Here is a 22,468-nt window from a genome sequence, read left to right as displayed (position 1 = left end):
GGGCATCTTAAGAAGAAAAGTAAAAGAACATAAACATTTAAATAAAACTGTAAAAAGCATTTATAGATAAGACACAAATTCATTTAAAGTGATGAGTGAAAAATAAATATGGGCTTCCCTGGTGGCTCAGTGGTAAAGAATTCACCTGCCAATGCAGGAGAGATGGGTTCGATCCCTGGGTTGGGAAGATCCCCTGCAGAAGGAAATGACAACCCACTCTGATATTCTTGCCTGGGAAGTCCTATGGACAGAGAAGCCTGGAGGGCTATAGTCCATAGGCTCACACAAGAGTCAGACATGACTTAGGGACTAAACAACAACAACAAAAATATATAATAAACTACTCAATTAAGTTGACAATCCTCTGAGAATTATACTTTTAGAACTTCAAAGTAATAAGCCTACTTAACAAATCATTACCTCAAAGATATGGCTTTATTTGATAATTTTGAAAAGTGTATTACTTTAAATAAAAATTATTTAAAGATATAAAGAATATTCATCATACATCCAGCACCAGAGTTGCCATGCATAGACACTGAGGTTTCAGAAAACCATACATAATTTTCTCCATAAGAGAAAACTGGTCAAAATTATGTTAAAGAATATAATGTATGCTAAAGCAAGGGTGACCTATTAAAAAATTGTGACAGAAACAAATATGATAAGGCACTCTAAGAATGCAAGATGATATAAACTATAGGTAGTTCTAGGAGAAAAGTGCATACTCTGTTCTAGGTAAACTATACCTAAAACTGGTAATAAAAGAAGAGTCTCTCTGCTTTACACTTAACAGAGAAGTCCTCATTCATTAACAAGATAACAACTGTGCTCCCTAGAGCTGGCAACTCCAAGATGTTACAAGTCACATAAATGCATTAAAGTCACTTAATTGGTAACAGTTTTTAGAACTAGAATCCAAGTCACAGAATAATATCTGCCTTTTCATCTCTAGCGAAGACAAAAAGTATAAAAATGTATTTTACATATAACTTTTCTTAGAACATCTAATAGTTCATTGTGAAAAATCTTACAAAAACAAACATACAGCACTCAAAAAGGCAGCCCACTAGTATATTTCCTTCAATATATTTTCTCTAAACTGTCACTCAATAAACATTGATTGTCAACTGTACCAAGAACTGAGTCAGATGATGGCCATACAGTAGTGAACAAAACAGGTCTCTACTTTCAAGGAGCTTTTCAGACTAGTATAGGAAAGAAGTATTTAGCCAAATAACCTCATATGTACATAGAAACACCTCTGCCTACCCTTTCCTCACCCCTCAAAAAACGTATAACAGCTATGATCAAAATCTACAGAATACTGAATGGGCAAGTCAGGAGAGAATTCTCTAAATCAGAGGCATTTAAGGTGAGACTCGCTGAGAAGGCAATGGCAACCCACTCTAGTACTCTTGCCTGGAAAATCCCATGGACGGAGGAGCCTGGGAGGCTGCAGTCCATGGGGTCGCTACGAGTTGGACACAACTGAGTGACTTCACTTTCACTTTTCACTTTCATGCATTGGAGAAGGAAATGGCAACCCACTCCAGTGTTCTTGCCTGGAGAATCCCAGGGACGGGGAGCCTGGTGGGCTGCCATCTCTGGGGTCGCACAGAGTCGGACACGACTGAAGCGACTTAGCAGCAGCAGCAGCAAGGTGAGACTCGAAGCATGCATTAGCATAGCCACTGACAAAGGGAAAAACCAGTACAGGTTCAGAAAACGCCATGTGAAAAAGTCCTGAAATAAAAAGATCTTGGAGATTTCTAGAAACTGAAAGGTAGCCTATGTGATTAGTACACAATAAGCAAGTGGCAAACGGGAATCTGACCACATTAAGGATTTTAGATCTTATCCTAAGAGCAATGAAAAGACCCAAGCAGGGAAACAACATGATTTAATTCTCTAGATAAGGGGCCACTGGGTGGTTTTCAGACAGAAAGTGACTTGAGTTGATTTGTATTTAAGAGTATAGTAATACAGGCAGTACCAGAGGTCAAGGGAATGATAAGATGGAAGTTGGAAGACCAATTAAGGCTCGCGGGGAATTCTCTGGCAGTCCAGTAGTTAGGACTTGGTGCTTTTCACTGCTAGGATCCAGGACCTAAGCTTAATCCCTGGCTGGGGAACTAAGATCCCACAAGCTGCATGGCATGACCAAAAAAAATTTTTTTTTAGGCTAAGAAAAGTAGTCTACAAAGGTATAGAAAAAGAGGATATGGCTGAAAAAATAGAGTGTGGAGGAGTGGTGGGAAATTCATTCACTTGTCTACTCACTGAATCTCCATTTATTGAGCATCCATTTATGAAACATTTTCTACATATAAACTGTGTCAGTGCTGGAGATATGCAGCCCTGGCCTGAGACATGCCTAAAATGAATGCCCCATTAAATCCTGCTCATCTCCATGCAATGTCTTCTCCTCTGTGCCCTGCTCACACTGTACATGTACCTAATACACACCTGATGAAATTGGATCATCAGCTGCTGCTGCCACAAGACAAAATTCAAAACTGCCACCTCTGTGCTACCTTAACCATCTAGTATAATCACCAATAATCAGGTATTTGCCATTCCTATAAAACTGTGAGTTTCTAGATAAGAGAGTCTGTAGTGTATTTATAAACTGTTATGGGTTAAACTGTGTTCTTCCCCCAAATTCACATGTTGATACTGTACTCCCCAATATACCAGAATGTGACTATATTTGGAGTAGAGCCTTTAAAGAAGTAATCAAGGTAAAAGGTCCTATGAGTAGGCCCTACTCTAATCAGACTTCTGTCCTTAGGTGGAGAGGAAATTTGGAGACATACAAGAAATACCAGGGGTGCACAGACACAGAGAAAAGATGACCATGTGAGGACACAGCAAGAAGGTTGCCATCTGAAGGCAAAGGAAAGAGGCTTCAGAAGAAACCAAATCTGCCAACACCTTGATTTTGGACTTTTAGCCCCCAAAACTATGAGAAAATGTCTGCTGTTTAAGGCATGCAGTCTGTGGCATTTTGTTAAGGAAGTGCTAACAAATTAATATCATAAGATATAGCATAATATCTGTCACACAGTAATTATTCAATATGTATTACTCCATCTGAAGAGGCAAAGACTATCACAGTATTCTAAACACTCAGCTCAGTAACAGCACATGGTACTTACAAATAATAACAGAAAATGTGAATGAGTTTAACTGAAGTATAACCCATAGAGGGCTCCAAACACCAGAGTGAATCAGTGAGCTTTATTCCTAAGCATCTAGTACAAAACAGAAGATTTCGAGAATACTACAAGACTTAAGGTTGAAATTTCAGCAAAATTTGCTAAATGATGGTATGTATGTGAATACATTTAAGGGCTAGAGGAGGCATTAAGTACAGAACAAACAGTGGGGAACAGTTAAACATAAAACATACCATATATTTATGAGATAATAATTAGGGTCAAATATTGACCTGGTCACATTTAGAACCTACAAGTTAAAATTCTTCTAGTTAACATATTTAATTTTTGTCCACGTTATCCTCATGGGAGAATCCAGGTAAACACTTAGGCAATACATATAGCTTTCAAAACGCTGGCTTTTGTCTTCTATGTATATGCTAGCTTTTTCCCAAAACGGCCAAGTGTTCTGTAAAACAGAGCACTGTAAGCTTTCAAATACTCATGGGAGCTTGTAAAAGTAATACAAAATTCATGTAATTTCCACTTGCTACACAACAGACCCTGAGGTTGTTTTTCTAATACATAACAAGTTGTTCTGTTGCTAAGAAAGAAAACAGGGCTCTTGACTAAAGATATGAAAAAAATCTGAACAGAGCCGAAATCATGCTTTTGAATTATATGATACTTTTTGCATCTAAAACAGTAAAGGAATAAAGTTACAAGTCTACCATGTCAATTCTGTAAGACAGAGCCATATCCTTTGATTATACAACTACATTCTATACTAAAAGGTTATTATGCACCAGAAATCAATGCTTCTTTCATGAAAGTAATATTATTTTGATGTGATTACAATTAAGTTACACAGAAGAGGGGGAAAGGATCTGGACCGATCCTTTCTACTGGCTTTTTCTAACCACTCAAATTCATTTATCACTAGCAGTCCTTAGATTTGTTCCAAAATAGAATTTAATTTTAAATGTGGTCCAGGGAATACAGTAAAGGGTCACTCTAAAGTAAATGTATAGGTACCCACTAAGGAAACAATTATGACAAATTAAGGTGATTTAAATAATAATGATAACAAAAACAAATATACGAACTACTAACCTTTATGGAACACTTATCACATCCTAGGCACTATGCTAACATATTCAAGTTGAACCATATGAAAATGACAATTTCGTAAGGTAGGGCCTAATATATTTTCTCATCTAATCCTTACAACTACCCCAAGAGAAGAGTAGTTTTCCATAATTGCAGATAAGGAAACTAAAATTTAGAGGACTTAACTTTATTTCCTAAAGAACTAGGAAATAAAATGGGGACTGAAGCCTAGGTGCACATCCAAAGCCCAGGGTCTCATTACCTACTGCACAATGTCAGTAACCTCCATGTCTTGAAAACCTAACAGAATGAGAGTGTAGGTGCTCAAGTACTCTCACACACTGCTTAAGGCCATTATAGACACTTGTGCAGTTGTACCTTCACCCAGAACCCAGCAAGGGAATCAAAGGAGACTGACATCCAGCCCATTCTTTACTAGGCAAACTGTGGCCCTGTTACAGATGCCATCTACACTGCAAAGGAGATTCACTCAGTCACACAAAACTGCTATATTGGTTAACAAGTGCCCCTGATGCTGCTAGATGATTTTTTAAATTGTGAGCAAGTTTTAACAACACAGATTTAAAGCCCTAAAAGAGATTATACACTCTTTGATACAGAAGTTTGACCTTAAGGAATTTATCTTAAGGAAATAATTAAGGACATACACAAAGTTTATCCTATATTCATCAATATTATAATAGAGAAAGAAGCTAAAAACTCTAATATGCCCAACAATAGGGTATTAGCTATAATACATTCATATGATAAAAATTACATGGTAGAAATACATTGACTCAAACTTTTCACAAAATATTACATAAAAGCTTACAAAAATTATATTTTCATTTTAGTAAAAATATTATGCATTTCACATATAGTATTTGTGCATATGTGTGTGAGAGAGAAAAGGAGGGAGGGAGGGAGAGAAAGAGAAAGAAAAAAATACTAGGTAACAGAATTATAGGTTATAGGTTACTTTTTCTTCATTTTTATCCTCATAAATTTTATCCTCATAAATATTTATCCTCATAAATGATATATAATAAAAAGTCAAAATAAAACCTAAACAAACAAAAACTACAAGAGATAAATGTCCTAAAACAAAGCTTAAAAACTATTAAAAGCAATAAAAGATACCAAAAGCAGCTATATAAAATTTTATTCTGCCACTTAACTTGGAACGAAAATATGTGATTTACTGTGGTCTAAATTTAGACAAGAAAGAATCAATTTGTGTAGAAATGAGAAATCCAGGTCATTCTAACAAGTGAACTGAGTTAAGAACCACTGCCCATAAATACAGACATAAAGTAGAAACTATACTCTAAATATCTTTAGATAACTAAAAGTTTAAGTGAATTTTTTTAAAATAAAAAGCATCTTACTTTCATATCACCTGTTGAAGAAACAGAATTCTTAACAGAGTGAGAAAAAGAATGACCCCTGCCAGATGGGAACTGGCCTTGGGTACTCACATTAAACATAAACAACTTTACTGAATACCACTCTGTGACCATGATGGATCAAGATAAAAACAAGACCACTCCATAATCAGATCTGAACACAGACAAAAGTATGAACACTGCCCTACAAAAATAACCAAATATAATCCTATCCTGTGTAAAATGAATGCTGCTTCTTTACCAATCACAACTTTAGTCTGGTTCCATTCTTCTTACTTTTCAGGTTCTTAAAATACCTAGTCCCCAGATTACTTCCACTTCCTAAAAGCATCTGTTCCACTGCAAAGCTCTACTTCCTTAAATTTTCCTCAAAATCACTTAACACAAGCTCAAATCCTATATGATTTCCCATGATGTACATTCTCCTTTATTACAATGTATCAATAAATTCAACTTGTTTAACTACAGATTATTCCTGGAGGTCTCCCCTGGAAGGCATTAACAGAACTGAGACTACAGATTTGAGTACAGGGTGGGATTAGGAGTAAAATAATAAACTATATTGGGTTGGCCAAAAAGTTCATTTAGGTTTTCCATAAGATGTTATGAAAACATTCATAAGATGTTTGTTTACATATGTAAACATATGTACAGTCTATAGAACAGATAATGTCCATCTACCCAAAGGGGTCTTTTGGTAAGTAAACTTAACTATAATAAGTTTCCAGAAATCCAAAATGCCCAGTGTTTATCAGCACTGGTAACGGAGACTAAACAAATCAATCTTAAATTCTCAATTATTCAGTTTTCCATCTTACCTGAAAAAAATAGAATCTAAGTATAAAAAGTGAAAAGCAAATCAAGAAACTAAATCTTGAACATAAAATCCTTGAATTTAAATATATTATCTAATAATTTAATAAGTGAATTAGCAAATATAAACTATCATATACAGGATGGATAAAAAAATAAGGTCCTACTGTACAATACAGGGAACTATACTCAATATCCTGTGGTAAACCATAATGGAAAAGAATATGAAGAAGAATATATGCATATACAACTGAGTCATTTTACCGTACAGCAGAAATTAAACACAACACTGTAAATCAACTATACTTTGATAAAAATTATTTTAAAAATAATAAAATCCTCTAATTTAAATATTTTAGTAATTTAACAAATGAATTTAATAATTAAATTTAATATTTAAGCATACACTTAGTTCCTCAATAAGAAATTTCTAATATGTCATTAAGACTAATTTTTCTATCTGAAATATAGGCAGGTTTTATTTATATTTTAAACTATCTTCTCTTTGATCACCAAAGTCACCCTAGCCCAGCGCATTCTTACCTCCTGGGTCCTTATCTGGATTGTACTCCAAAGCATTGCTACAGATGAGGTCAATATCTTTTAGGAAATCCTTAGCAGTCAGGTAATTATGCTTATCAATTTTAGTTATTACTGTTGATAAGTCCATTGGTTCCTTGATTACTTCAAGATAATCTGAAACCTAAAACAAACACGGTATTTTAATGAAAATTACTTCAGTATTAGTATTTCATATAATCTACTCATAAAAACACAAAACAAAAATAAAAATTATTTTAAAACTAAATCTAGATATCTAGGAAATAATTACATATAAAGGATAAAATTATAGAGCAGTTTATGCCACTAAAGATACTATGTCATACTTTCCATGAAAAGCTTCAGTTTCAAGTCATATTTAATCAACTCTGAAGAGTTTCTCATCTCGAAATATGAAACCAACTGTGTCAGCTTTTGTTTTTTTTTAATCCTTTGGATATACCTGAGAAGAAAATGTATGGGTAAAAGTACCCAATAAGCATCAATAAATGTTACCTAAGCAAAAAAAATTTAAAGGAAAATAAAAAGAAACAGATTTTTTTCCATATTATTAGAGAAGTTCTTGGGTAGATCTCTTTAAAATCTTTAAACAAAAACATTTTTTCTTTTTTAGTTTTCCAAGGTGAATCGTTTCATGGAAAGAGTTTTCTACTCCTTTGGAGTCATTACAAACATTTTGAGTCAATTAGATAACAAAAGTAGGTATTGCTTCCATGACTAATAGAAGATGTGCTGGCCTTGTCCCTAAGTATAAGCAAATCTACAAGCAAAAAATAAATTTTGCTCTGTGTGATTTTTCTGGGAGATAAACCCAAAACAGAGATATTAGTCATGACTGCCCACTAAATTTTATGTTTTATCACTTGACCAATTAGAAAGCTCTTCCACCTATATATCTACAGGTATACCTTGTTTTATTGCACTTCCTTTTATTGCACTTTGCAGATACTACATTTTTTAAAAAACTGAAGGTTTGTGGCAACCTTGCATTGTTGGATGATGGTTAGCATTTTTTAGCAATGAAGCATTTTTTAATTAAGGTATGTACATTGATTTTTTTTTTTTTGTAGACATAATGCCATTACTAGGGATTCCCTGATAGCTCAGTTGGTAAAGAATCCACCTGCAAGGCAGGAGACCCTAGTTCAATTCCTGAGTCGGATAGGCTGGAGAAGGAATAGGCTAGAGAAGAGATAGACTGCCCACTCCAGTATTCTGGCGCTTCCCTTGTGGCTTAGCTGGTAAAGAATCTGCCTGCAATGCGGGAAACCTGGGATGGATCCCTGGGTTGGCAAGATCCCCTAGAGAAGGGAAAGGCTACCCACTCCAGTATTCTGGCCTGAAGAATTTCATGGAATCACGAAGAGTTGGGCACAATTGAGCAACTTGCACTTCAAGATCCCTTGGAAAAGGGAAAGGGTACCCACTCCAGTATTCTGGCCTGGAGATTGCCATGGAATTGCCAAGAATCGGACACGACTGAGTGACTTTCACTTCACTTCACTTCAATGCCATTACATAGTATAAGCATAACTTTTATATATGCTGGGAAACCAAAGAATTCATATAACTTCACTTTATTGCAATATTCACTTTACACCGTGGTCTAGAACTGAACCTACAACATCTCCCAGGTGTGTGTGCCTGGACTGTCTTCCCCAACGCAAATCTCAAATCAAGTAATTAGTTCTGACATAAACACAGTCTTAGAAATGTTTAATCAGTCCAGGACCAAATTCTGGGAATATGGTAATTTCTGCTCTATGAAATTAAAGGCTAGTTTTCTTCACTATAGATAGCACAGATGCCTTTTAAATTTGTATATATAATATATATTTACATGTATAAATACACCTATATGCCTGTGCCTATAGAATAATATAAGCATATATATACACATATTATTTATGTTTTTAAAATTTTAGGTAGGTATGTGTGCATGTTTTAATTTATTTTTCATCCTCTAGAAGCTAAAAAGCCAGCCAATCTCCTTATAGGGGAGTAGTGGAGCTTTACCCAACAAGCAATAGTTCAGAAGGTATTAGTTGGATTCTTGGCTCTGACACTTGATATGTATCGTGTACATGTGGAAAACATTTTATAAACCTTTGTACTATAAAAATTTATATTACTAAAGACCATAACATCTCAGCACTTATGTTTAACTTTAAATTCACTGCTTATTTTCTAAACATTTTTTTTCTCTGCAATTTGCTTTGGAATTCAATGTTTTTAGACATTTCAAATTCATGTAAGTTTTTGTGTTTTTAGGTTATCTAAATGTTATTATTTTAGTTTCCCTTCTCTATCCTTCCCAGAGACTCCTATGTTTTCAGCCTTAAAAGCAAACAAAGAAGTAAAGAAATTGAGGAGAAAAAAAAAAGAGGAAAAAGAGAAAGCATAACTCTAAAATAAAAGTTTTAACTGACCAACATTTTTTATCCCCTTTTACTGCCTTACCATCATTTATATAACTTTTACTCTATCACAGATGGCATGTGAAATCTGACAATCTCTTCTGGTTAGACAGAAAATGTTTTCCTGGGCAAAGACCAAGCTGGTTCATTCTCAGCCTGGGAGACTGACTTGGGGGCAAGTCCTTACCAACTAAGTGTCAGCACTCCCATAAACAATTTGAAATAAACATTTTTAACAACCTTTAAAGGTGGCTTATAGTTTTACGATTTTCTGAAAACATCATGAGATTAAAAACTATGCTTCACAAATATAGAATCATATGTATTAATTGTAAAAGCAAATAGGCAAGCCTTGTCATTCCAGCAGGAAAAAAATGGAAGATAGCTGTGATATAAAGAACATGGGCTTCAAATTTTAAGAAATGTTTTTCTTGGTATGTCACTTGACAACAAGCCTCAGTTTCTTCAACTGCAAACATAATAATGACCTCTGTGGTGGTGCTGAAAGGATCAAATAGCAAAAACTATGTGTTGTGGATAAATATACAAATAAAATTAGACAGTCCCTTTATTCCCAAAAGGAAGATGTGGAAGAATAGATATATTCAGGCTTTCCAAGAGGAAAAAACATAACACTAGCTCCCAGGCATAGACGAGGTAATGGTTCCAAAGGAATCTGCTCAGATCCAAGAGTACAGATTTCACAACAAGGACACAACATTAAACTCTGAACCACTTCATAATTCAAATTTTTAAAAAAGAATAAAAAATTAAAAATAAAAACACCAAAGTTGTTCAAACATGGAGTCTGAACTATAAGAAGAAGGCTAGTAAAGACTGCATTGTGTTCATCCACACACTACATTATCCCAGGATAAAATAAAATAAAATGTATTATACAGTATTATAGTAGATTCCAAATGGAAAATTTCTTTTTTCATCATCACAAATCATGCTCCCACAAGGACACAAAACAATACACATAGAAAGTGAGAAATTTTCCACTGGGAGCAGAGAAAATTCTTAGAGAAAAATAACAGGCTGTGCTTAACTTCATATAGCATCTTAGTCAGAGGCATTTCCAAAATAATGAAAGTCACATTTCAGGTTTCTTAGCTACCTCTTTCAGTAAGATATACACACAATTTGGGAAATTGGTATTAATTGATTAATACCAATATTCTTTTGGAAAGCAGGATTTATCCTGGAATAAAAATAGCCTAGTATGGACAATTCACTAAAGTAACTTTTAATCCTCTTCTTAAGTTGAAGAATAAGAGATTGCAAAGACCAGTACTAATTAAGAGGACATATACAAACTGTCACTAATTTCACCCAAAGTCACCAGATGTTTGCTGATGACACTGGTAGTTATCACATGGATTAAAATTTTACAGGCTAGGGGTAATATTCATCCATGCCTTTGCTTTTTTTCCTTCCAAAAAAAGATGTCAATATTTTTTTCTTTTAGCCAGTTCAACTTCATTGTTTGCACACTACTGAAACAAGACCTCTTCAATATCCACCGGTTTGCTGAAGATGTTAAAGCGTTTATCTGTCGCCAGCCTCTTGGTTACATCCCTGAGAAACAACCGCAACTCTCTTAAAGTATTTTCCTCTTGGTCCTCCATCCGAATTTTCTCTGATTCTGATAACTGACGAGGTGGAGAAGGTAATGCAAGTGGAAGTACCTCCATTGCACAAAGACCTGAAGAAAGTAGAAGAAAATGTTAAGATTCCAACACGGCAGGTCCATGACCTACCTCAATTATTTTTCTGGCACTCCCTTGAAATGTTCTTTTAAGAACAGAATTCCAAATATACATGAACCATGCAAATCCAGCAAGTAAAGATTTGAATGGGAACAAAAGTACATAAGGGAATTATTTATAAAATAACTTACAACAGGACTTCTTTAAAGGGCACATGATATAATTTTAAATAATTTGATCTTGAGATATTATTTATATACAACTTTAAGAGAAATATTTCAAATCAACATAAATATCTTGAGGTGAAGTACCTGTATATGGTTTGCTGAAGTCAACTTTATTTAAAGATTATTTCTCAAAACAAGGTTGCTTTATATGCATGAAAGTTAAACAGGCAAGTAATAATCCTTTGATCCCTCCCATTCCCAAACCCTTCTGATTTTACACAAGTCTCCTACTCTCATATTCTTAATACAACACAGTTAGGATAGTAAATGGCACCTGCAGGGCATGGGGGGGGGAAACAGTAACTAAAAAAAAACCCCAAAGACATAGAGAAGATGGAAAACCCAGTCTTAAGTTTTATATATAAAATCTATGGTATTCACTATATACTGTAAAACAAACAAAACATCTTCTTAGAAGGTAAAGTATTAACTTGCCTAATCATAATGCTCTCTAATTCCTTAAAAGATTTTCCTGGTATCACACTGAAGCTCAGGATTAAAATTCTAAGTATTCTTGCTGATTTCTAAATAGCCCCTAAGATGAAAAATGAAAGTCAACAGGAGGAACAACTCAAAAAAATAATAATAATAATGTTAATCCTTAACATAGAAAATTCAGATCTACAGGACTTTAATATATCTAGGAACATGCAAGATACTTTATTAAAATGAATCACTTTAATAATAAAATATTTTAAATGCTGTTATTTAGATTAGGAGAAAGCAACAACCAATAACCAGAAGGTATAACTTCCACGTTAAATTTCCCAAGGTTTCTGGGGGGAAAACCCCACCACTATATTCATTTGATAGATGACCATTTTATAAACACTGAGAAAAATGTGAAAAGGAGCCACTAACAGGCCATAGATTTATTAAAGTATTGGATAATATAACCACTGAAAAACAAAGAAGTATTTAATAACATAACCAATGAAAAACAAAGTATGAAACAGTAAGGAGTTGGCAGAAATGGGAAATGTATTTAAATATCCCATAAGAACAGCCATGAGAAACACACAAAAATTGAAAAAAAGATAAGAGGCTTAAATTTTTTCTAATAAATATTTTTTTCAAAGACACTGAAAGACAGATTAATCAAGAGGATCTTATCTTTTACCACCTTTAAGATTTAGGTGGTAAAAATCTTTCCACCTTTAAGATTAGGAAAAGAAATTACTGAATAACTTAGAATGCAGCCCTTTCTTAAGTCAGAGGACTGAATAATTTTGAGGCCCCTCTTAAGGCCAAGAAAACTCTAATGCTTAAAGAGAGCCATGATAGACTTCCAAGTGCCTAGTATAATATATTTAACAAAACAGGTGGTCAATAAATATTTTAAAAATCAATTAATAAATAAAATAAACCAGAAAAGGCAATTGTTCTAATCAGGCCCAACAAAACAACCCTGAACCAGAAAGCAATCAACACAACACCTGTTGTTCACAACCTGCTAGTTGAAGCCCTCAGTACTAAAAATGACTAAAACAGAGCAGAACTAAAGACTTTTTCTATGACTTTTTGAGTCTCATAAATCTACTAGAGCATCTGGATTGAAGTGATAAGGAGATTACTTCATTAACAGTCATCCATTAGAAAAGCTTTAATGATGAAGCTGTACTTTCCAATCTCAAGTCAGTTAAACACAATGGCCACTTCCATGTGTCCATCTAAAGTTAAACAAAACTTGAAAAACTGTCTTCCACAAAGAACTGTTTTGCTTTAATGACTCCAAGAAAGGATATTTCTTAATTCCAACGCCTTCCCCACCCCCATTTTCCTAAAGGCTTTAGGAACTTTACCAGTGTGTTTCCTTCGTGGTGGAGCCATTGAGGCCTGATTGAGAATCAGTTCTTGGAAAAATTTTCTTCTGTCCTCTTCAATAGGCCTTTGAATATATAAGACCTCTTCGTACTGTATTCTAAAGATACATTTAACCTACACACATACACACACACACACAAAGACATTAAATATTAAGAGAATTAAAAGCTTTATATTATACCAAATTATAATTTCAACTTTGGTACCATTTTCAATGTTCACTGAACATTCATGTGGGATTAAAGTAGTCTTAGGCTATGCTGTTGAGAGGTTCAACCTCATGGAATAAACAAGAATGAAATAATGATCCAGTTCAAGTCATTAATAATTATGATATAAAAAAGGATAGTTGATTACAATAGTCAGATGGGGACAATCTTGAAGAGCTGTTCAGTTCAGTTCAGTTCAGTTGCTCAGTCGTGTCCAACTCTTTGCGACCCCATGAATCGCAGCACGCCAGGCCTCCCTGTCCATCACCAACTCCCGGAGTTCACTCAGACTCACGTCCATCGAGTCAGTGATGCCAGCCAGCCATCTCATCCTTTGTCGTCCCCTTCTCCTCTTGCCCCCAATCCCTCCCAGCATCAGAGTCTTTTCCAATGAATCAAATCTTCTCATGAGGTGGCCAAAGTACTGGAGTTTCAGCTTTAGCATCATTCCTTCCAAAGAAATCCCAGGGCTGATCTCCTTCAGAATGGACTGGTTGGATCTCCTTGCAGTCCAAGGGATTCTCAAGAGTCTTCTCCAACACCACAGTTCAAAAGCATCAATTCTTCGGCGCTCAGCCTTCTTCACAGTCCAACTCTCACATCCATACATGACCAATGGAAAAACCATAGCCTTGACTAGACAGACCTTTGTTGGCAAAGAGCTGTTACATGAACTGAAAAGTAATTATCTACAATTTGTCAACACAATAGAGACCAAGGAAGATGCTAACAGCATCACCTTCTCTTAAGATGTTTTTGTGTGCTTCCTATCCACTGACTTCCCCTCCTGGGCTCTTTCCCTACTGAGTCTATCCCACTGGATCCTCTGGAATCCTGGTTTCAGAGCAAACAAACTATACCTTCAATCTCATCAAAGGATGCTCCACAGTGACATCACCTTCCATGCAAAACTCCCAAGCAAAATTAAGCCTGCCATACTCATATCCCAATTCCTCACAGTTAGGGACTGCCACCTCTCCTTTGTTCACCTACTCTATAAAGACTCTGACCCCAGATGTCCCCTTTCTAAAATATGCTATTTAAATCCTCTTTACATCATTCACATTTGTCTATACACTTCATTTGATTTTTTTTAAGAAGGTCTATTTTCTTACTTCTAGACACCAAACTTCCTGAGAACAGAATTCATCTATTTTCCTATACCTACCACTATACCTAGTACCTAGCAATGCTTAATAAGCATGTACTGAATGAGTAAAGCTTGTGGTTTTGTTTCCCAGCCCACATCAAATTGGAAACTGCAAATAAAACAAGGAAAAAAGTCACTAATATGGAAAGAAGTCCCCACCATGACAGTATGGAAATACTGGATTAAAATTTAAGACATCAGATTCTAGCCCAAATTCAGGCATATATTTCTTATAAACTTTGGATAGTCCATTCAGTTTGTCACTATGAATTGTAGAAATTCTTAAAAATTATTTTAACGTATCTTTGTAACAAGGAGGTACATGGAATCCCCTCATTTTACAGATAAAAAAACTTAGGCTTGGAAAGGTTTATGTGACTGGCCTGAGGTCATAAAATGAATAAATAGAGAAGACTAGATTATATAAGCTGTAAAGGCCATTTTTAACTCTAAAATTCTAAGACAGAGAAGAGACAATTAATGAAAAAGAGCCATCAGAATTCAGCATTTGGATGGGAAATTACCTCAACTCAAAGCCAAATCCTTCAAGAGTTAATATAAAATTTCACCTTGTGCCCGTCCAATATTTTCTTTGAAGACAACCTTCATGTAAAAATCCTTTAAACCCTTCAATCTATGCTATGCAAGGCTTTTCTTGAAAGTTCTGGCAAACAAATTTACTAGTGAACATCCATTATGTGCCAAATATCATGCCAGACATTGTAGTTATAAACCTGAAGAAAAGAGGCTTACTTTCTGCTGTCAAGTCTCAAGTCTCACAAGAAAGTACTATGATACCATGCCAGAAGTGTTTTAACAGAGCTAGTGAAACAGAAGAGACCCTACAAGGGGCAAAGATGAAGATATAGCAAATATACAGAGAAGACATAGCTGAAAATGCTAACATTAACTGGTTCTTTAAAAATAAACAGAACTCAAAACCCTGGAAGCAACAAGATTTTGTTCAAATGTTTTGTTTAAAGCAAAACATTTAATTTCAATTTTAAATATTCTTCCTTCTGATCATTTTTCAACATTGTGTTGAACTTCATGAATATAAAAGCAAACCAAAAGCAAGTCTACAATAATCCCCCTGATTTGCCTGTCTGATTACTATCAACAGCCTTTTTGTCTTTAAATTCACTCCAATCTTCTGATGTTCCCAGACTCAAACTTCATGCTGCAACAAGACGAAACTCATATTAATTCCCTGAACGAATCATGTTCTCTTTCACACTGGTTCACAATGGTTTTTATATATGCTAATCACTCTTTCCTAAACATTTTTTTAAACTCTCCACTCAAGTCAATATTTTTTGGGTGAAGCTTTCTCTGACTTTTCCAGATAAACTTAGACATACCTCCTACTTTCTCTCTGAAACTTTAAGTTCCATAATTGTTAGTAAATTAATTCAGCTGTGCAACCATCACAAGTCAGTTTTACTAAAAAAATATTTCCATTACCTCCAAAAAGTTCCCCTGTGCCCATCTGAAGTCTATTTACACTTCACTCCCAGCTGACAACCACTGGTTTGGTTTCTGCATCTAGAGATTTCATTTCTTCTGGAAATCACATATCATAGAACTGGTAGTCTTCTGTGCCCAGCTTCTCTCACTTTTAGAATAATATATTGAGGTTCACTCACGCTGGACAGTGTTATCAGCAGTTTACTCCACTTACTGCTGAATAATATTTCACTCTGTATATATGACATTTTGCTTCACTAATCACCAATTAATGAATGGGTTATTTCCGCTATGAAGAATAATTCTAGTAGCAACACTGGTGTACAAGTCTCTGGGTGAATGTATGTTTATACTTCTCTGGAGTAGTTACCTAGGAGTGAAAATGCTGAGTCATATCAGAACATTCTAAGAACTGCCAACTTTTCAATGTGGCTACACCATTTTACAATCCTCCAGCAATATATAAGAATTCAAGTTTCAACTTCTATCTGCTTCCTTGTTTAAAAATCTCTTTTCTTTGTTCAACCTTGGACTCTTTTTTCCTAATTCTCCTAAATAGAAATAGCTTGTAATTTTCATATATCTCAACTAAAATTCTCCAACTGTTCTCAGAAAAAATCTTCAGGGTCCACAGAAGTATATTACTTACACTAGAATTGTGCCAAAAAAAAAAAAAAAAAGGAATGAGGTTAGGCAGGACTTATGTAAAGCCTTTGTGGTAATTCAACGGTCAATTTCTTTTTCCATGTAACAAACATTTACTAAGCAATTCCAGTGTATCAGGAAGGAAGGGCTATAAGACAATCCCCTCCTCTCAAAGAGCTTGTGGTAGTGGTTAGAGACTCAAATGTTTTGGTCTCCACACTTCATTAAACTCTTAAAAATTACTCAAGAACCTAAAAGAGCTTTTGTTTATCTGGGTTATATTGGCCAATATCTATGCACTAAAAATTAAAACTAAGAACCTTTCAAATAATGTATTCATTTAAAACCTATTATATGTCAACACTAAAATATATTCTTCTGATGAAATTATTTATGAAACAAAGAATCACAGACCTAGAGAACAGATTTGTAGTTGCCAAGGGGGAGGGTTATATTGGGAGTTTGGGATTAGCAGATACAAACTATTACATACAAAATGAATAATAGAAGAGAATATGAATGTATGTATAACTGAATAACTTTGCTGCATAGTAGAAATTAACACAATGCTGTAAATCAATGATACTTCAAAAAGATAAATTTAAAAACGCATATTCTGTTGAATATCATTATTGACTCAATGGACATGAACTTCAGCAAACTCGAGGATATAGTAGAGGACAGGGAAGCCTGGTGTGCTGTGGTCCATAGGGTCACAAGAGTCATACATGATTTAGCGACTGAACAACAAAACACTCTTTTGAAAGACATATTTTTTTCAAAATATAAAATATTATATATGTAAAATAAAATTCAGTGAGAAAAGTGGCATTATTTTACATTTCTTCAAATCTCTTTAATGTCTGGCTTAATGAAAGACAACTGGATTCTCATTTTCTGCTTCTGTATTCAATCTGCTACAATAATGTTGTTGTGATTGGTATACATTAAGAAAACCCATATTCAAGAAGATACAGGGCTTCCCAGGTGGCTCAGTCATAGAGAATCTGCCTGCCAATTCAGGAGACATGTGTTCAACCCCTGGTCTGGGAAGATCCCACATGATGCAAAGCAACTAAGCCCGCGCACCATAACCACTGAGACTGTGCTCTAGAGCCCAGGGACCACAACTACTGACCCCCTGTGCCACAGCTACTGAAGTCCACTGTGCCCTAAAGCCCACACTTCACATCAAGAGAAGCCACAGCAACGAGAAGCCCACACACGGCAACTAGAGAGTGCCCTCACTCCCTGCAACTAGAAAAAAGCCAGCATAGCAACAAAGACTCAGCACAGCCAAAATAAACAAAAGAAGATACACAGCTCAAACAAGAAAAAAGAGGAATGTGACAAATCTCTGAATGTCTTGTGGGGCCCACAGGGGTCCATGGATCACAATTTGGTAACAGTCAGTCTAGAATGATGATTTCCAATTTTTTTTTTTTTTTTGGATGAAATGCCTCATCAGTTAAAAAAAAATTTGAAAATATTCCCTCCAGTACATGCATATTTACTTAAACATATTATTCTACTAATACTCCATTTCTGCTATGAAACATACTCACTATAATATTTAAGATAATATGAAAAATAAAGTCCGTCTAGTCAAGGCTACAGAGAAGGCAATGGCACCCCACTCCAGTACTCTTGCCTGGAAAATCCCATGGACGGGGGAACCTGGTAGGCTGCAGTCCATGGGGTCGCTACGAGTTGGACACAACTGAGCGACTTCACTTTCACTTTTCACTTTCATGCATTGAGAAGGAAATGCAACCCACTCCAGTGTTCTTCCCTTGAGAATCCCAGGGACGGGGGAGCCTGGTGGGCTGCTGTCTATGGGTCGCACAGGGTGGGACACAACTGAAGCAACTTAGCAGCAGCAGCAGCAGCAGTCAAGGCTATGGTTTTTCCAGTAGTCATGTATAGGTGTGAGAGTTGGAATATAAAGAAAGCTGAGCACAGAAGAATTGATGCTTTTGAACTGTGGTATTGGAGAAGACTCTTGAGAGTCCCTTGGACTGGAGATACAACCAGTCCATCCTAAAGGAGATCAGTCCTGGGTGTTCACTGCGAGGACTGATGTTGAAGCTGAAACTCCAATACTTTGACCACCTGATGCTAAGAGCTGACTTATTTGAAAAGATCCTGATGCTGGGAAAGTTTGAGGGCAGGAGGAGAAGGGGACAACAGAGGATGAGATGGTTGGATGGCATCACCAATTCAATGGACATGAGTTTGAGTAAACTCGGGGAGTTGGTGATGGACAGGATGGCCAGGCATGCCATGGTTCATGAGGTCGCAAAGAGTCGGACACAACTGAGCGACTGAACGGAACTGAACTCTGGATTTAAAAAAGAGGGAAAGATACAAAGACACATTTATAAGAGAATTTTAAAAGGGCTCTAAAGGATGAAATTGTCACTTTGTCCCAGAGAAAGAAAACATTTTTGTATCCCTATTAGTCCCATGATGACTAATTCTTTTTTGTTTTGCTTTGCTTTTAAAAATTTAGTAGAGAACCTTTTCTTTTCATCTCTGAATGAGTTTATTTCCTGATGAGAACAGTAAGTAGCATTTATTACAGAAGATTTAGAAAACAGATAACAAAAATAACTAAAATCTTAAGACCCAGTGATAATCACTATTATTAATAGTTACATATAGTTTTATTTATATATATGACTATATAATACATAATTATTTCTATATAAACCCAGATAAAGCCATACATGGAGAAGGCAATGGCAACCCACTCCAGTACTGTTGCCTGGAAAATCCCATGGACGGAGGAGCCTGGTAGGCTGCAGTTCATGGGGTTGCGAAGAGTCGGGCACGACTGAGCGACTTCACTTTCACTTTTCACTTTCATACATTGGAGAAGGCAATGGCAACCCACTCCAGTATTCTTGCCTGGAGAATCCCAGGGACAGAGGAGCCTAGTGGGCTGCCGTCTACGGGGTCGCACACAGTCGGACACGACTGAAGTGACTTAGCAGCAAAGCCATACATACTAATATAAATGCCTATAATTTTTGGCAATATAGTCAAGCATCTTTCCATGACATTGTTTCCTACATCAATATTTTTAATGATCTCACTGTATTTCATGGAAGGAATCTACTATGACCTAAGCAATCCCCTGCTATAAGATATTTAGTTTCCAATCTATGAAGAAAAGCTATGATAAATACTCTGGTATTTTTTATGTTGCCTGTGCCATATCTTTGTGTTTGTTCCTAAAAAACTCTGTCCATGAAGAAAGGCTATGGTAACTTTTTGTGCTGTTTGTGTTCTATCTTTTTTGTTTATCTATGAAAAACTACTTATCTATAAATGGCATCGCTGAACTTAAATGAATGTTTTTTATTTAGATCTATTACTATGAACCGTCCTGAAGAGAGCTTATGAAACTTTTCTTTTTTAATCTGTATCTTATTGTTATTTTAATTTACCACTGAATTTTCTTAAATACACTATAGTAACTGGCCATTTCTTTCTTTTAGAATCACTTACTCTTTTGCTACCCACTGTGTACTTCAATTTTTCTTCCATCAATCTGGCACCTTGCTAACGTAGTTACTCAGTTGGCAACTCTCTATGCTTTTTAATTATTAACCAAATATTTATCAATACTCACTAAGTATTATTCACTACTATATTTGTCTGTGACCGAAACAGAGCAATATACTAATGGCAAAGCTGAAATTAAAATGAAAGGCTTGGGGTAGAGGAGGCTTTTCTAAGGACAATTAATATAAATTAATATAAAACATATAATGTAACCAGTAGTCTAACAAAATCTCCATAATCTTCACCCCACAAATAAGTGTGTCACTTTGTCCCACAGTGACTATCCTTGATATCTTTAGTAGCTATTTGGTATAATAAGGGTGAAGAATACAGAAGATGGGAGGGTGGGTGCTGAAATTTTAGGATTCGATGCTAGTAAATTTCTAGTATTTTAGCTATTAATTAAGGATATTGGAATTCACAAAAAAAGTATAATATAGCAACACTGAAAATGTATATGATGCAATGTTAGCTTTTATAAAACTAAACTAACAATAAAATCACATATGCAAATAAACAAGGATATGCAAAACTAAAACTGCTGTATCACAAAGATAGGTTTAGTAATACTTTTATTTACAAATTTTTTAACAATATAGGGACACTTTAGGCAAATATATATTTCTGCCTAGAACCCTTAATTATTCTAATTTTAATTTTTATAAAATTATAATAATAAAACTAGTTGAGAGGATCAAATTTTAAGATGTGGCTCCTAGGTTCAGTTATGTCCAGGTTCAGTCCATTCTCCTAAATCATTTCAAAAGCATTCCTACTTTATAATACCAAACATTTTGTAGCTCTGTGGTTTTCAAAATAAATTCACATATATTATCTCACACCAACAAGTGTATTTTTCTGACTATTACTGCACACATCTTTCCACTAAACTTTACCGCTCCCTGTGATTAAAGAAAAAAAAAAAATACTGATTACTGGTCTCAATAATATCAGACTCTGAATAAAAAAAAGAGAAATATTCTACATTTAATATACTTTTCTTACAAGAGCAGTAAGTTGTACAAACTCACTTTAGCAAGATATATAAAAAGAGCTGAAACAGAACAAAAGAACTTGGTAAAAAAATCTGAATCATAAAATTCTAGGTAATCAAGATTTAGACTATAAAACTTGAAACATATAAAGCTTTTATAAGAACTGTGTTGCTTGGGCAAAATATTTCTAAGCACTTCTAAAGGAGATTATTTCAAAACCTGGTATGCTTAGAATGTTAAAATAATTTCTTAAAAAGCAATTTCATTCACGAGTTGATCTCATTTTTTCTGAAACACCTGTGATTTTTACCTAATTCTCTACTATTGAGTTGGATTTGAATTCAAATGTTAAATATCAGGTTTTAAAAATATGCACAACATGATGCTACCAATGAAAGAGAGGAAAGGTCAAATCCCACCAAATAATCTAACAGATGGTAAGAAGGAGAAGAATAATTATAATGGCACTGACGACGATACAGCTAAGGTGTTCTTAGTAGTTACTATATACATCATGGTCCAGTCTAAGCATGAATTGTCTCATAATTCACAACAATACTGAGGAATATATCAAAATATATATCAAAAAATAACAAACCGAAACTTAAAAAGTTAACTAACAAGTCACATGGCTAATATTTGGTACAACCAAGGCATGAACCTTGACAAAATACGTCAAATTACAAGGAAAACTATTTTAAAACCATAAGAAAACATAAATATTTAGTTAGTTCTTACCTCTTCAGGCAGTTCACTGTACATGGTTTCAGAGGTAGACAACAGAAATATGGGTGAAAATGACGGTATATCTTGTAGCAGAGTCAGAAAAGTTGCTCTCACAGTTTCACTGACAGCTTCCCACCAATCACCAATGTGAGGCATGTAAACAATACTAGGTACTGTTCTTCGAGCTTCACGAAAAATCTAATTAAGGAAAGAACTGGCATTAAAAATTCAAATAGAAATTATTCTAAAGTCTACACAGTAACTTCCCAATACATTAAATGTGTCAGGCCTGTTACTATAATTACGGTCAGCCTCAATATTTAAGTTGTTCAAGACATAATGCACAAACCATACATACAACTTCTATCTACCCTTATCCCACCTAAGAAAAGGAGAATATTTTGTTATTATTCCTACTCAGTATGTATTAATAGTATAAAGGTATCATATTGCTCCATTTCTCTATCACATAAAG

The 22,468-nt window shown here is 35.0% G+C and overlaps 1 protein-coding gene across 5 annotated transcripts in view; it reads right to left on the bottom strand.

Annotated features, from left to right (window-relative positions):
- Positions 1–22,468, bottom strand: part of ATAD2B (ATPase family AAA domain containing 2B) — a 122,299-nt gene that overhangs the window by 16,808 nt on the left and 83,023 nt on the right. For 3 of the 5 annotated variants that reach the window (XM_061433189.1, XM_061433188.1, XM_061433191.1), the window contains 4 exons: positions 22,006–22,191; positions 13,210–13,345; positions 10,980–11,176; positions 7,034–7,193 (listed from right to left, as the gene is read on the bottom strand). In XM_061433189.1, the coding sequence (XP_061289173.1) occupies positions 7,034–7,193; positions 10,980–11,176; positions 13,210–13,345; positions 22,006–22,191 (679 nt within the window). The remainder of the gene's footprint in view (positions 1–7,033; positions 7,194–10,979; positions 11,177–13,209; positions 13,346–22,005; positions 22,192–22,468) is intronic. The other 2 variants (XM_061433190.1, XM_061433192.1) reach the window with 1 other exon arrangement.

This window comes from Bos javanicus, chromosome 11 (assembly GCF_032452875.1).
Source record: "Bos javanicus breed banteng chromosome 11, ARS-OSU_banteng_1.0, whole genome shotgun sequence".
In the NCBI taxonomy this organism is placed as follows: domain Eukaryota; kingdom Metazoa; phylum Chordata; class Mammalia; order Artiodactyla; family Bovidae; genus Bos; species Bos javanicus.
This window is presented reverse-complemented; position numbering and strand designations above follow the sequence as displayed.